At 38.4% G+C, this 15645-nt stretch overlaps 1 protein-coding gene across 1 annotated transcript in view; it reads left to right on the plus strand.

Annotated features, from left to right (window-relative positions):
- LOC128664501 (olfactory receptor 1019-like) overlaps positions 1-13144 on the plus strand; it is a 35201-nt gene extending 22057 nt beyond the window's left edge. The window contains exons 3-4 of the mRNA XM_053719323.1: positions 5777-5888; positions 12206-13144. Of these exons, the coding sequence (XP_053575298.1) occupies positions 5777-5888; positions 12206-13144 (1051 nt within the window). The remainder of the gene's footprint in view (positions 1-5776; positions 5889-12205) is intronic.
- Positions 13145-15645: the final 2501 nt, after the last annotated feature.

Here is a 15645-nt window from a genome sequence, read left to right on the forward strand (position 1 = left end):
TCTATTCTCCTATTTTAACCCTTTACAGGTGCTGGTTTGAGTGAAGGGCTGCATTTTCATACTGGGCAGCTCCTGTATTATTGCACAGTGTGACAGAAGTAGTGAACATTGACAGATCAGTGACAATGACAGACTTTTCACAGATGTAGTGTGCTTTTTGGGTTAGCACACACAATACACTGACAGGAGTACTTTTTTATTGCCTATTTCATACACAGTTTAAGAATTACATGACACATAAACAATGGCCCAATGAGTAATAAAGAGCAATGCAGCTACTGCAAACATGTGCAGCTCACACACAGTAATGTGAATGCTAATCTGAAACAGGATTCAAATTAAGACTTTAAAAAAATCTGAACTAGTAAGGCACAGGATGAAAAACAAAAGAATGGTAAAGTAGTAACTAGGCTATTGTAGTTGTGCCTAGCAGTTAATGTCCCTTTAAATTAGGCATCCCTCAATCTCAATAAAAAAAAATCTATTTTATTTTATTACATTGCTGTGTTTGTCCTGATATTTATGTTTGAAAATTCTGTGTTTGGATTTATGTTTTGTTTCTTAAAAGGTTTTTGTTTTTTTTTATCTTTTTTCCCCCTCCTTATTCAGCTACTGACTTTATGCCTCTGCTGCATTTTAAACAGTCCTGTTTATATTTTGTTGTTGCTGTCCCTTTTTCTGTGTCTTTTACCCATAGATTACCCAAAGGGACATTATACACTAGATTTTTCTTTGCATAAATGTTTTGTAGATTATCCATTTATATGGCCCATACAGCTTTTTTTAAAAAATGTATAGTTTTGCTTATTTTTAAATAACATTATGCTGATATATATGATATATGCTGATAGGAGTATAACGATGTATACTTACTCCAGCTTGCTCCTGTTTGTGTAAAGGGTCTTTTCATATGCAGAGGAAGGGGGGGGGTCTGCTTTCACTGGGTGTTCCACTCAACCTAATCAAAAGTGCTAAACTGGAAGCTTCTAATAAAGTTTTTAAAGGGGCAGTCAAGTCCAAAAAAAACTTTCTTGTTTCAAATAGGGCATGTAATTGTAAACAACTTTCCAATGTACTTTTATTGCAAATTTTGCTTTGTTCTCATAGTATTCTTAGTTGAAAGCTAAACCTAGGAAGACTCGTGATAATTTCTAAGCCCTTGAAGGCCACCACCTATCACATGCTTTTTTATTTGCTTTTCACAACAGGGGAGAGCTAGTTCATGTCAACCATATAGATAACAATGTGATCACGCCTGTGGCTTATGGCAGACACTGCACTAACTGGCTAAAATGAAAGTCAATAGATAATAAATAAAATGTCATGTGATCAGGGGGCTGTCAGAAGATGCTTAGATACAGGGCAATCACAGAGATAAAAAGTATATTAATATAACAGTGTTGGATATGCAAAACTGGGGAATGGGTAATAAAGGGATTATCTATCTTTTTAAACAGCAAAGATTCTGGTGTTGACTGTCCCTTTAAAAGGTTTTATACTGGATTTTTAGATGAGCATTTGTGCATATTATTCTTTATAGTAGTGTCTATTACATGCAGTTATATGAAAATTAGTCTATACTGTCCCTTTAAAGGGACAATCTATTTGAATGTTTTTATTGTTTAAAAAGATAGATAATCCTACCCATTTCTCAGTTTTGCAAAACACAGTTATATGAATATACTTTTTACCTCTGTAATTACCTTTTATCTAAGCCTCTGCAGACTGCCCCATATTTCAGTTATTTTGACAGATTGCATTTTAGCCAATCAGTACTAACTCATGCATAACTCTATGGGAGAGAGCACAATGTTATCTAGATGGCACACATTAACTAGCTCTTTCTAGCTGTTGAAAGATAATAAAATGCACATAAGATTTGACCTTCAAGGGTTTCAAAATTAGCATATGAGCATACCTAGGTTTAGATTTAAACAAAGAATACCAAGAGAACAAATTAAATTTGATGATAAAAGTAAATTGGAAAGCTATTTCAAATTGTATGCCCTATCTTAATCATTTTGACTTGACTGTCCCTTTAAGCTCTGCAGCAGTCCTCTTTCTATGCTAGTCTCCTCTATGGACTCATTGTGTTAAACAGCGGTCACTGCTTTTGACCCCTTGTAGGCAGGCTCACAGATCATCCGACTTCTGCTTCTTACTTTCTCTGTCACCTTTAAGGCGGTGGACATATAACATATACGTTAAGGGTTGACAGACAGACCCTACTCTCTAGCGATTGGTTGCACGAGACCTGGATGTTGTGTTGTTCAAGCATTAGTGCTTGTGCAGTGGTAATCTTGTATATAAAAGAAAACTGTGTGATCTTGCATATAAAATGCATTTCCATCTTAAGGTTCACTGACATTCTTAGGTCACAAAGCTATACATAGTTCTGGAATATAGACTAACATCTGGATCAATTTAGAAGGTGAAAGATCTTAAAAAGCCTGTTACAGTATGTTCTGTGCAGGTGCTGCTGTCTTCTGATAAAAGCATGCATTTTTTTTATCTTTATTTAGAAAACAACTCATTTTGATATTTTACTGTAGCCCCTCTAAATGACATTCTGTCTCCAATACATTCATTCTGGGTGTTACTGCATCTATCAGTGCAGCCAAACACCAATTTCTAAGCTAAAACAGACATTAAACTGCTGGACACAACTTCAATAGGACGGTTACTATTCACCATGTTTTTTTTCCCCCCTGTACCCTCAGCTTTCTTCAAAGCTATTCTCTTATTTTAATGCTTTACAGGTGCTGGTTTATGAAGAGCTGCATTTTCATACTGGGCAGCTCCTGTATTCTTGCACAGTGTGACAGAAGTAGTGAACATTGACAGATCAGTGACAATGCCAGACATTGCGGTAAGCAGGCTCTCATGTGCCAACCTTCCCTGCAAGGGCTCCGGAGCAGCTTACACTGCATCGTACACGGAGCCCTAAACCCCCAAAATCTGTTGCACATCTACAGCCACCAAAAAACACCCATGCTAAATAGTTTCTAAATTTTGTCCTGAGTTTAGAAATACCCAATGTTTACATGTTCTTTGCTTTTTTGCAAGTTATAGGGCCATAAATACAAGTAGCACTTTGCTATTTCCAAACCACTTTTTTTCAAAATTAGCGCTAGTTACATTAGAACACTGATATCTATCAGGAATCCCTGAATATCCCTTGACATGTATATATTTTTTTTTAGAAGACATCCCAAAGTATTGATCTAGACCCATTTTGGTATATTTCATGCCACCATTTCACCGCCAAATGCGATCAAATAAAAAAAATTGTTCACTTTTTCACAAATTTTTTCACAAACTTTAGGTTTCTCACTGAAATTATTTACAAACAGCTTGTGCAATTATGGGACAAATGGTTTTAAATGCTTCTCTGGGATCCCCTTTGTTCATAAATAGCAGACATATATGGCTTTGACGTTGCTTTTTGGTAATTAGAAGGCCGCTAAATGCCACTGCTCACCACACGTGTATTATGTCTAGCAGTGAAGGGGTTAATTAGGGAGCATGTAGGGAGCTTATAGGGTTAATTTTAGCTTTCGTTTAGTGTAGTAGACAACCCCCAGAATTGATCTAGGCCCATTTTGGTATATTTCATGCCACCATTTCACCGCCAAATGCGATCAAATAAAAAAATTGTTCACTTTTTCACAAATTTTTTCACAAACTTTAGGTTTCTCACTGAAATTATTTACAAACAGCTTGTGCAATTATGGGACAAATGGTTTTAAATGCTTCTCTGGGATCCCCTTTGTTCAGAAATAGCAGACATATATGGCTTTGATGTTTCTTTTTGGTAATTAGAAGGCCGCTAAATGCCACTGCGCACCACACGTGTATTATGCCCAGCAGTGAAGGGGTTAATTATGGAGCATGTAGGGAGCTTATAGGGTTAATTTTAGCTTTAGTTTAGTGTAGTAGACAACCCCAAGAATTGATCTAGGCCCATTTTGGTATATTTCATGCCACCATTTCACAGCCAAATGCGATCAAATTAAAAAAAAACTTAAAATTATTTACAATTTTAGGTTTCTCACTGAAATTATTTACAAACAGCTGGTGCAATTATGGCACAAATGGTTGTAATTGCTTCTCTGGGATCCCCTTTGTTCAGAAATAGCAGACATATATGGCTTTGGCGGTGCTTTTTGGTAATTAGAAGGCCGCTAAATGCCACTGCGCACCACATGTTTATTATGCGCAGCAGTGAAGGGGTTAATTAGGGAGCATGTAGGGAGCTTGTAGGGTTAATTTTATCTTTAGTGTAGTATAGTAGAAAACCCCAAGTATTGATCTAGGCCCATGCTGGTATATTTCATGCCACCATTTCACCGCCAAATGCGATCAAATTAAAAAAAAAACTTGTAATTTTTCACAATTTTAGGTTTCTCACTGAAATTATTTACAAACAGCTTGTGCAATTATGGCACAAATTGTTGTAAATGCTTCTCTGGGATCCCCATTGTTCAGAAATAGCAGCCATATATGGCTTTGGCATTGCTTTTTGGTAGTTAGAAGGTCGCTTAATGCGCATCACACGTATATTATGTCTAGCAGTGAAGGGGTTAACTAGGTAGCTTGTAGGGAGCTTGCAGGGTTAATTTTAGCTTTAGTGTAGAGATCAGCCTCCCACCTGACACATCCCACCCCCTGATCCCTCCCAAACAGCTCCCTTCCCTCCCCCACCCCACAATTGTCCCCGCCATCTTAAGTACTGGCAGAAAGTCTGCCAGTACTAAAATAAAATTCTTCTGCTGTGTAGGACCCCCCCTTAGCCCCCAACCTCCCTGATCCCCCCAAACAGCTCTTTAACCCCCCCTGCCTTATTGTGCACCATATTGGGTACGGGCAGCTGGTTTGCAATAACAATGTTTTTTTTGTTTTTTTTTATTATTTTATTAAATATTTTTCTTTATTTCTGTAGTGTAGCTGCCCCCCCCTCAAAATCCAACCCCCCACCCTCTCCCAGATCACTTAATTTTACAATACCACCCTCCCCAGTCCTCTCTCCCACCCTCAGATCTACAGCATATTTTTGCTGTTTGCACATATCTCATGTGCACGCTTGCCCCGTGCACAGGCGCCCCCGTGTATGCGCCCATGCACGTGCGCGCACCCGCACAAGATCCCTCCTCCACCAATGACTGCCCACCCACCTCCCTGGATGAGCTCCCACCCACCAACGATAATGGCCATGGATAGCCGATGCAGAGAGGGCCACAGAGTGGCTCTCTCTGCATCGGATGGCTAAAAACAGTTATTGCAGGATGTCTCAATATCGAGGCATCACTGCAATAACATGAAAGCGGCTGGAAGCGATCAGGATCGCTTCCACCGCTTTCAAAGACCGACGTACGGGGTACGTCTTTGGTCATTAACTGCATTTTTTTGCAGGACGTACCCCATACGTCGTTGGTCATTAAGGGGTTAATGTTAATGTTTGCAAATGTAAAATATTCACAAGTCTGTTTTGAAAAGATTTCTATCTGGATGAAACATGAAGTGTCTCAAGTACTTGGCAGGCACAAACATAAGGCTCACTATGGAAATTCTGGGACATTCTAGGAGTGCAGCCATGATTTCCCATTGATGCTAATACCAGCTGAATGGAATTCAGGGTCAAAGTTGATGAGGCTGTCTTGATATTCTTTCCACTTTTTTCACGTTTTCTGTTGCACATATATCAGAATGGGCTGTATTATCAGAGGTATTTTGTTGCTGTTTTTGTTTTAACTCATTTTTAATTTTGTGATGCCAGTATACTTCACAGTGGTGCTCATTCTATTGGCCTAGAGGTGAATGGTTATGTGATAGATGCTGCTTTATTTTTTTCTAATGGAAAGTCATTCTGCACATGTGACAAGGGGCAGGTACAAATGTTCTTTCTGGAAACATTTTTCTGTGAGATATTATTCCACAAACAGGTGTTGTTGAATCTAGGCTAATATGTAACCACTCTCTGGAAATATTTTAGGTCCTAGTCTAAAATTTTCTTTTACAACTAAATAAAGGGCATTTTGTATAAATGTGGTAACCAGGTGGCTGATGAAGGAACCAATGTATATTGAAAGCATGCAGCTGTTTTCCCTCTTAAAAGTATAACACCTATCAATTTTTTTTTCCACTAAACAATTTATATTTCTTTCATGTAATTGGCAAGAGTCCATGAGCTATTAACGTGTGGGATATACAATCCTACCAGGAGAGGCAAAGTTTCCTAAACCTCAAAATGCCTATAAATACACCCCTCACCACACCCACAATTCAGTTTTACAAACTTTGCCTCCTATGGAGGTGGTGAAGTAAGTTTGTGCTTGATTTTCTTCTGTTATATGCTCTTCTCAGCATTTTGAAGCCCGATTCCTTTCAGAGTACAGTGAATGTCAGAGGGATATGAAGGGAGTATCACCTATTGAATGCAATGGTTTTCCTTGCGGGAAATCTATTTCATAGGGTCTCTGTTATCGATTGTAAAGATTCATCTCCTACCTCCCTTTTTCAGATCGACGATATACTCTCATATTCCATTACTTCTACTGATAACTGTTTCAGTACTGGTTTGGCTATCTGCTATATGTGGATGGGTGTCTTTCGGTAAGTATATTTTCATTACTTAAGACACTCTCAGCTATGGTTTGGCACTTTATGTATTAATGTAAGGTTCTAAATATATGCATTGTACTCATATTTGCCATGAGTCAGGTTTATCTATATTTCCTTTTGCAGCCTTTCAGTTTCAAAATTGGGAAAACATATTTCGGATGTTATTTTTTCTTACCTGGGGTATAGTCTTTTCTTCAAAATTGACTGTTTTTCATTAATTTTTCGCAGGCAAAATTAGGCTTGCAAGGCTGCAAAATGCTGCTATTTATTGCGTCATTCTTGGCGCGAGAATTTTTTTGGTGCAAGGTACGTTGTGACACAAATTAATAATTTCCAGCGTCTTAGTTGACGCCAGGTCTCCTTGCACAAGGTTGCGTCATTTCCGGATGTTGTTTGTGCCAAAAAATGTCATTTTGTATTGCGCGCCAAATAATTTAATTATTTAAACCCCACTTCCGATATGCCTCTTGACTTTTTCTATGCTCAGAGGGCTATGCTGTTTGCATTTTTTCCCATTCCTGAAACTGCCATATAAGGAAATTGATAATTTTGCTTGATATGTTGTTTTTTTCTCTTACATTTGCAAGATGTCTCAATCTGATCCTGTCTTAGAAATCACTGTTGTATCCCTGCTGCCTAATAACAGTTCTACCAAAGATAAGTTTATCTGTTGTAAATTAGCAGAGATTATATCTCCAGCTGTAGTATGTAACAGTTGTCATGACAAGCTTTTACATGCAGAGAATGTATCCATCAGTACTAGTACAATTCATGTTGTTCCTTCAACATCTAATGTACATGATATCCCTGTGAATATAAAAGATTTTATTTCTGATGCGATTCAGAAGGCTTTGTCTGCTATTCCGCCTTCTAATAAACATAAAAGGTCTTTTAAAACTTCTCATAAAAGTTGATGAAATTTAATATGACCGACAATATACTGACTTATCCTCCTCTGATGAGGATCTATCTGATTCAGAATATCCTACCTCAGATATTGACACTGACAAATCTACTTATCTCTTTAAGATGGAGTATATTTGTTCCTTGTTAAAAGAGGTTTTGATTACTTTGGATATTGAAGAAACCCGTCCTCTTGATACTAAAGCTAGTAAACATTTAAATTCTGTTTATAAACCTCCTGATATGATTTCAAAGGAATGGAATAGGCCTGGTACTTCTTTTATTCCTTCTTCTAGGTTTAAAAAGTTGTATCCTTTGCCAGCAGTCAGATTGGAGTTTTGGGAAAAAATCCCCAAAGTTGATGGGGCTATTTCTACTCTTGCCAAACGTACTACTATCCCTATGTAAGATAATATTTCTTTTAAGGATCCTTTAGATAGGAAACTTGAATCTTATCTAAGGAAAGCTTATTTATATTCTGGCTATCTTCTCAGGCCTGCCATTTCTATGGCTAATGTTGCAGCTGCATCAACTTTATGGTTGGAAAGCTTAGCGCAGCAGGAAACAGATCCCTTCATTTGTCTAGCATTGTTCGCTTGCTTCAACATGCTAATCATTTTATCTGTGATGCTATTTTTGATATAATCAAAATTGATGTTAAATATATGTCTTTAGCTATTTTAGCTAGAAGAGCTTTGTGGCTCAAGTATTGGAATGCTAACATGGTATCTAAGTCTAGATTACTATCTCTTTCTTTCCAAGGTAACAACTTATTTGGTTCTCAGTTGGATTCAATTATTTCAACTGTCACTGGGGAGGAGGGAGTTTTTTTTACCTCAGGATAAAAGATCTAAGGGTACATCTAAAGCTTCTAATCGTTTTCGTTCTTTTTGACAGAATAAGGAATATAAACCAAATCCTTCCCCCAAAGAATCTGGTTCCAATTGGAAACCTTCTTCAAGTTGGAATAAATCCAAGCCTTTTAAGAAACCAAAGCCAGCCCCCAAGTCTGAATGATGGTTCGGCCCTCATTCCAGCTCAGCTGGTGGGGGCAGGTAAAAAATTTCCCAAAACATTTGGGCAGATTGTGTCCAAAATCATTGGATTCAGAGTATTGTCTCTCAAGGGTATCAAATAGGATTCAGAGTAAGACCTCCTCTGAGAAGATTTTTTCTCTCACCTGTTCCAGCAAATCCAGTGAAGACTCAGGCTTTTCTGAAATGTGTTTCAGATCTAGAGCTTACAGGGTTAATCATACCAGTTCCGTTTCAGGTACAGGGTCTGGGTTTTTATTCAAATCTATTAATTGTCCCAAAGAAAGAAAATTAATTCAGGCCACTTCTGGATCTGAAAATTTTGAATCGTTTTGTAAGAGTGACAACTTTCAAAATGGTGACTATAAGGACTATTCTGCCTTTTGTTCAGCAAGGTCATTATATGTTCACGATAGACTTATAGGATGCATATCTTCATATTCTGATTCATCCAGATCACTATCGGTTTCTGAGATTCTCTTTTCTAGACAAGCATTACCAATTTGTCGCTCTTCCATTTGGCCTAGCGACAGCTCCAAGAATTTTTTCAAAGTTTCTGAGTGTTTCCTTATTTGGACGATATCTTGGTACTAGCTCAGTCTTTACATTCTGCCAAATCTCACATAAATCAACTTGTGTTGTTTCTTCAAAGACATGGTTGGAGGATCAATTTACCAAAAAGTTCAGTGATTCCTCAGACAAGGGTCACCTTTTTAGGTTTCCAGATAGATTCAGTGTCCATGACTCTGTCTCTAACAGACAAGCGAAAAATAAAATTGGTTTCAGCTTGTCAGAACCTTCAGTCTCAATCATTCCCTTCAGTGGCTATGTCCATGGAAGTTTTAGGTCTCATGACGCAGCATCGGACGCAATCCTCTTTGCTCGTTTTCATATGAGACCTCTCCAGCTTTGGATGTTGAAACAATGGTGCAGGGATTATACAAAGATATCACAGTTAATATCCTTAAATCGCAATGTTCGACTCTCTCTGACTTGGTGGTTAGACCACCATCGTATAGTTCAAGGGGCCTCTTTTGTTCGTCCAACCTGGACTGTAATCACAACAGATGCAAGTCTTTCATGTTGGGGAGCTACCTGGGGATCTCTGACAACACAAGGGGTTTGGAAACCTCAAGAGGCGACGTTACCAATCAATATTTTATAACTCTGTGCTATATTCCGGGCTCTTCAGGTTTGGCCTCTGTTGGAGAGAGAAACATTCATTTGTTTTCAGACAGACAATATCCCAACTGTGGCATATGTCAATCATCAGGGTGGGACTTACAGTCCCCTAGCTATGAAATAAGTATCTTGGAGACTTTCTTGGGCGGAATCCAGCTCTTGTTTTATTTCTGCGGTTCATATCCCAGGTGCAGACAATTGGGAAGCGGATTATCTCAACCCTCAGACTTTATATCCGGGGGAGTGGTCTCTCCATCCAGATGTGTTTTTTCGGATTGTTCAGATGTGGGGTCTTCCAGAAATAGATCTGATGGCTTCCCATCTAAATAAGAAACTTCTCAGTTACTTGTCCAGGTCCAGGGATCCTCAGGCGGAGTTAGTGGATGCGTTAGCAGTTCCTTGGTTTTACCAACCTGCTTATATCTTCCCGCCTCTCCTTCTTCCAATAGTGATCTCCAAGATCATTATGGAACAATTGTTTGTGTTTCTGGTAGCACCAGCATGGCCTCACAGGTTCTGGTATGCAGATCTTGTCCGGATGTCCAGTTGCCAACCTTGGCCACTTCCTTTAAGACCAGACCTTGTGTCTCAAGGACTGTTTTTCCATCAGGATCTCAAATCGTTAAATTTGAAGGTTTGGAAATTGAACACTTAGTGCTTAGTCATAGAGGTTTCTCTGACTCAGTGTTTGATACTATGTTACAGGCTCATAAATCTGTTTCTAGGAAGATTTATTATCGAGTTTGGAAGACTTATTTTTCATGGTGTTCTTCTCATAAATTCTCCTGGCATTCTTTTAGAATCTCTAGAATTTTACAGTTCCTTCAGAATGGTTTGGCTAAAGGTTTGTCTGCAAGTTCCTTAAAGGGTCAAATCTCTGCTCTTTCTGTTTTATTTCACAGAAAAATTGCTAAGCTTCCTGATATTCACGGTTTTGTGCAGGCTTTGGTCCATATAAAGCCTGTCATTAAATCAATCTCTCCTCCTTGCAGTCTTAATTTGGTTTTGAAGGCTTAACCGGCTTCTCCTTTTGAGCCTATGCATTCTTTGAATATTAAACTACTTTCTTGGAAACTGTTGTTCCTTTTGGCTATCTCTTCTGCTAGAAGAGTTTCCGAGTTATCTGCTCTTTCTTGTTAGTCTCCTTTTCTGATTTTCCATCAGGATAAGGCAGTTTTGTGGACTTTATTTAAATTTTTACCTAAAGTTGTGAATTCTAACAACATTAATAGGGAAATTGTTGTTCCCTCTTTGTCTCCTAATCCTAAGAATTCTTTGGAGAGATCCTTACATTCTCTCTTTTCTGGTCCTAGGAAAGGTCAGAAAGCTTCTGCCATTTCCTTGGCATCCTGGTTAAAGCTTTTGATTCATCAGGCTTATTTGGAGTCTGGTCATGCCTCGCCTCAGAGAATCACAGCTCATTCTACTAGATCAGTTTCCACTTTGTGGGCTTTTAAGAATGAAGCTTCAGTTGATCAGATTTGCAAAGCAGCAACTTGGTCTTCTTTGCATACATTTACTAAATTCTACCGTTTTGATGTATTAGCCTCTTCGGAAGCAGTTTTTGGTAGTAAGGTTCTTCAGGCAGCTGTTTCAGTTTGATTCCTCTGCTTATGTTTTAAGTTTTTTCTTTTCAATTATGAGGAAAACGTATTTTTTTGGATGTGTATTTAATTTTTTCAGCGGAAAATGGCTGTTTTATTTTTATCCCTCCCTCTCTAGCGACTCTTCTGTGGAGTTCCACATCTTGGGTATTAATATCCCATACATCACTAGCTCATGGACTCTTGCCAATTACATAAAAGTAAAACATAATTTATGTAAGAACTTACCTGATAAATTCATTTCTTTCATATTGGCAAGAGTCCATGAGACCCACCCTTTTTATGGTGGCTATTTGTTTTTGTATAAAGCACAATTATATTTCCAGTTCCTTTTTTTGATGCTTTTTACTCCTTTTTCTATCATCCCACTACTTGGCTATTCGTTAAACGGAATTGTGGGTGTGGTGAGGGGTGTATTTATAGGCATTTTGAGGTTTGGGAAACTTTGCCCCTCCTTGTAGGATTGTATATTCCATACGTCACTAGCTCATGGACTCTTGCCAATATGAAAGAAATGAATTTATCAGGTAAGTTTTTACATAAATTATGTTTTCTGCCAATGTCAGGTTCTAGATAGTGTTTTTAGCTGGGGATTTTAAAATGTTTTAATACATTTCCTATAGTAAACCAACATTATTCTCTAAAAATAAATGATTAAATCTCTTTATAGTGTAAATGTACCTTTTTAGTTGACATCAATTGATGTCTACTTTATGGGTTGTAGTGATAATACTAGACAGTGGCATTAATAAAATGGCAATTTCATATATTGTTTATTTGATACATTTACATACAGTATTTATAAAACCTATCATGCATTTCTGTACTTGATTCTTTTCTTTTTTTCATTTTATGTTGCAGACATATAATTATGAACTGAGTAACCAATCTACTGTGACTGAATTCATTCTATCTGGAATCTCACCTTACCCTAATCTACAGATACCTCTCTTTGTGATTTGTTTATTAGTATATATTATAACAATGCTTTTTAATCTTGCTATTGTTTTACTTATAAGTGTAACACCAGGACTGAAAAAGCCAATGTACTTTTTTCTTATAAACTTATCATTAATAGACATAGTTTACTCATCAAATATTACACCCAAAACACTGGCTAATCTTGTCTCTGAGATAAGATCTATCTCCCTAATTGGCTGTGCAACACAGATGTATTTCTTCATTGCACTGGCAAGTTCTGAGGGAACTCTCCTTGCTGTTATGGCTTATGACAGATATGTGGCAATATGTAAACCGTTATATTATTCACTTGTTATAAACACAAAAACCTGTTTGCAGTTACTTTGCATAACATACATTACAGGATTTGTTAATTCCTTTATACATACATTTTCTGCATTTAGGTTATCATTTTGTTCTTTAAATCATATTAATCATTTCTATTGTGACATCAATCCCATCTTAGCACTGTCATGCACTGACACATATATTAATGAACTTTTAATTTTTATATTTGCTGGTCCTATTGAAGTAGGTTCTTTGTTGTCTATAGTGGTATCATATGTCTTCATTCTATTTGCTTTATTTAGAATTACTTCTACTGAGGGGCGACACAAATCTTTTTCCACCTGTGCCTCTCATTTCACTTGTGTGGCTATATTTTATTGCCCTGTTCTCTTTATGTACTTAAGAACTACCTCTTCATATTCATTGAATCATGATTGGGTGGTGTCCGTTTTCTACACAATAATCATTCCAATGTTGAATCCTATCATTTACTGTTTAAGAAATCAAGAAATGAAGAAGGCACTACAGAAGCTAATATATCTGTGTCCATAAGTATACAACCATGTTTATATTGGTAGTGTTAATCTTTTTAAAACTGTCCGATAGCTGTTAAAAAGGCTGACAAAGATGATAACAGAATTTGACAGTTTACAAAGCTGTTGGATTATTGTTTAGCACTTGACAAATTACATCAATTGGAAATATACTTTCAGTTCCTATTGAAGTCAAAAGGAGACAAAAGCATCACTGTACATTTATTTTACACAGAGCTCATTAATAACTTTTATATTCCTGTATATTATTGTTTTTCCCAGTTGCTAATTGACTCAAGCATTCAGCTTTTACTACTAGGCCTTAAAGGGTAAAAAATTCTCATTAAAGGGACATTTTACACCAGAATTGTTATTGTTTTGAAAGATAGATAATCCCTTTTTTTACCCATTCCTTAGTTTTGCATAACCAACACAGTTATATTTATATATTTTTTTATCTCTGTGATTATCTTGTATCTAAGCCTCTGCAAACTGCCCCTTTATTTCAGTTCTTTTGACAGACTTGCTGTTTAGTCAATCAGTGATAGCTCCCAGGTAACTTCACGTGGATGAGCACAGTGTTATCTATATGAAAAACATGAACTAACACCCTCTAGTGGTGAAAAACCTGTTAAAATGCATTCTTAAGAGGCGGCCTTCAAGAAATTAGCATATTATTATTATTATCAGGTATTTGTAGAGCGCCAACAGATTCCGCAGCGCTGTAAACATAGTCGGTGTACAGGATAGCTTTTGTAGGAGTCAAGTGGATAGAGGGCCCTGCCGAGAGTTTCACTGTTGTAGTCGGCTCTTATGAAGCGATCTGTAAACAGCTGGGCCCATAGGCTTACATTCTAAGGGGTTCAAGGGGAAAGCAATGGAGTTAGGAAAGGTTAGTGTTGGTTGTATGCATCCCTGAATAGTAGAGTTTTTAGGGAGTGCTTGAAGCTGTTAAAACTAGGGGAGAGTCTTATGGAGCGAGGCAGGGAATTCCACAAGATGGGGGCCAGTCTGGAGAAGTTCTGTAAACGGGAATGTGAGGAAGTAACAAGAGAGGAGGAGAGGAGGAGATCCTGAGCTGATCGAAGGGGACGGGAGGGAGAGTATCTAGAGACAAGTTTTGAGATGTAGGGGGGAGCAGTGCAGGTGAGAGCTTTATATGTCAGAGTGAGGATTTTATGTTTAATCCTAGAGGCAAGAGGAAGCCAGTGAAGGGATTGGCAGAGAGGTGCAGCAGATGAAGAGCGACGAGTAAGGAAGATGAGCCTGGCAGAGGCATTCATAATGGATTGTAAAGGAGCTATGTGGCAGCTAGGTAGACCAGAGAGGACGGAGTTGCAGTAGTCGAGGCGGGAAAGGATGAGAGAGTGGATTAAAATCTTGGTTGCATCTTGTGTAAGGAAATGTCTAATTTTAGCAATGTTTTTAAGGTGGAAGTGGCAGGCATTAGCCAAGGACTGAATGTGAGGAGTGAAGGAAAGATCTGAGTCAAGTGTGACCCCAAGACATCAGGAGTGCGGGGTAGGGGTAATGATGGAATTATCAACAGTTATAGACATTTTGGGGGGGAGACATTGGAAGAAGGGGGAAAAATAAGGAGTTCAGTTTTGGAGAGATTTAGCTTAAGGTAGTGAGAGGACATCCAAGATGAGATGTGAGAAAGACAGTTAGTAACACGGGTTAATAAGGAAGGAGGTAGGTCTGGTGCAGAGAGGTAGATTTGGGTTTCATCAGCATACAAATGGTATTGAAACCCATTGGACTTTATTAAGGAACCTAGTGATGACGTGTAGATTTAAAAGAGAAGGGGACCAAGGACAGAGCCTTGAGGTACCCCAACAGAAAGGGGTAATGGGGCAGAGGATGCTCCAGAGAAGGCTACACTAAGTGTACGGTTAGTCAGATAGGAAGAGAACCACGAGAGATCTGTGTCGCAGATGCCGAAGGATTGGAGGGTTTGGAGCAGGAGGGTGGTCAACAGTGTCAAAGGCTGCAGACAGGTCAAGGAGGATAAGCAGAGAGAAGTGGCCTTTGGATTTTGCTGTAAGTAGGTCATTGGTAACCTTGACAATTGCTGTCTCTGTAGAGTGATGGGAACGAAATCCATATTGCAGTGGGTCAAGAAGAGAGTTTAGTGTAAGGAAGGACGTGTGTAAACTAGCTTTTCGAGGAGCTTTGAGGCAAGAGGGAGTAGGGAAATAGGGCGGTAGTTGGAAGGGGAGGTTGGATTAAGGGAAGGTTTTTTGAGTATAGGTGTGACCAGCGCATGTTTTAGAGATGAGGGAAATATACCAGTGCTGAGGGAGAGGTTGAAAATGTGTGTGAGTATGGGGGTGAGGGTAGAAGAGAGGGAGGGGAGTAGCTGTGAGGGGATGGGGTCGAGGGGACAGGTAGTGAGGTGGGAGGACAGTATAAGGGCAGAAACTTCATCCTCGTTAACAGGGGCAAAAGAGCTGCATTTTTGGATATTTGGGTTTTGGGTGATTGTTAGCTTTTGAGGGGGTGGGAGATTGGAAGTAT

Source organism: Bombina bombina, chromosome 6 (assembly GCF_027579735.1).
Source record: "Bombina bombina isolate aBomBom1 chromosome 6, aBomBom1.pri, whole genome shotgun sequence".
Taxonomy (NCBI): Eukaryota; Metazoa; Chordata; class Amphibia; order Anura; family Bombinatoridae; genus Bombina; species Bombina bombina.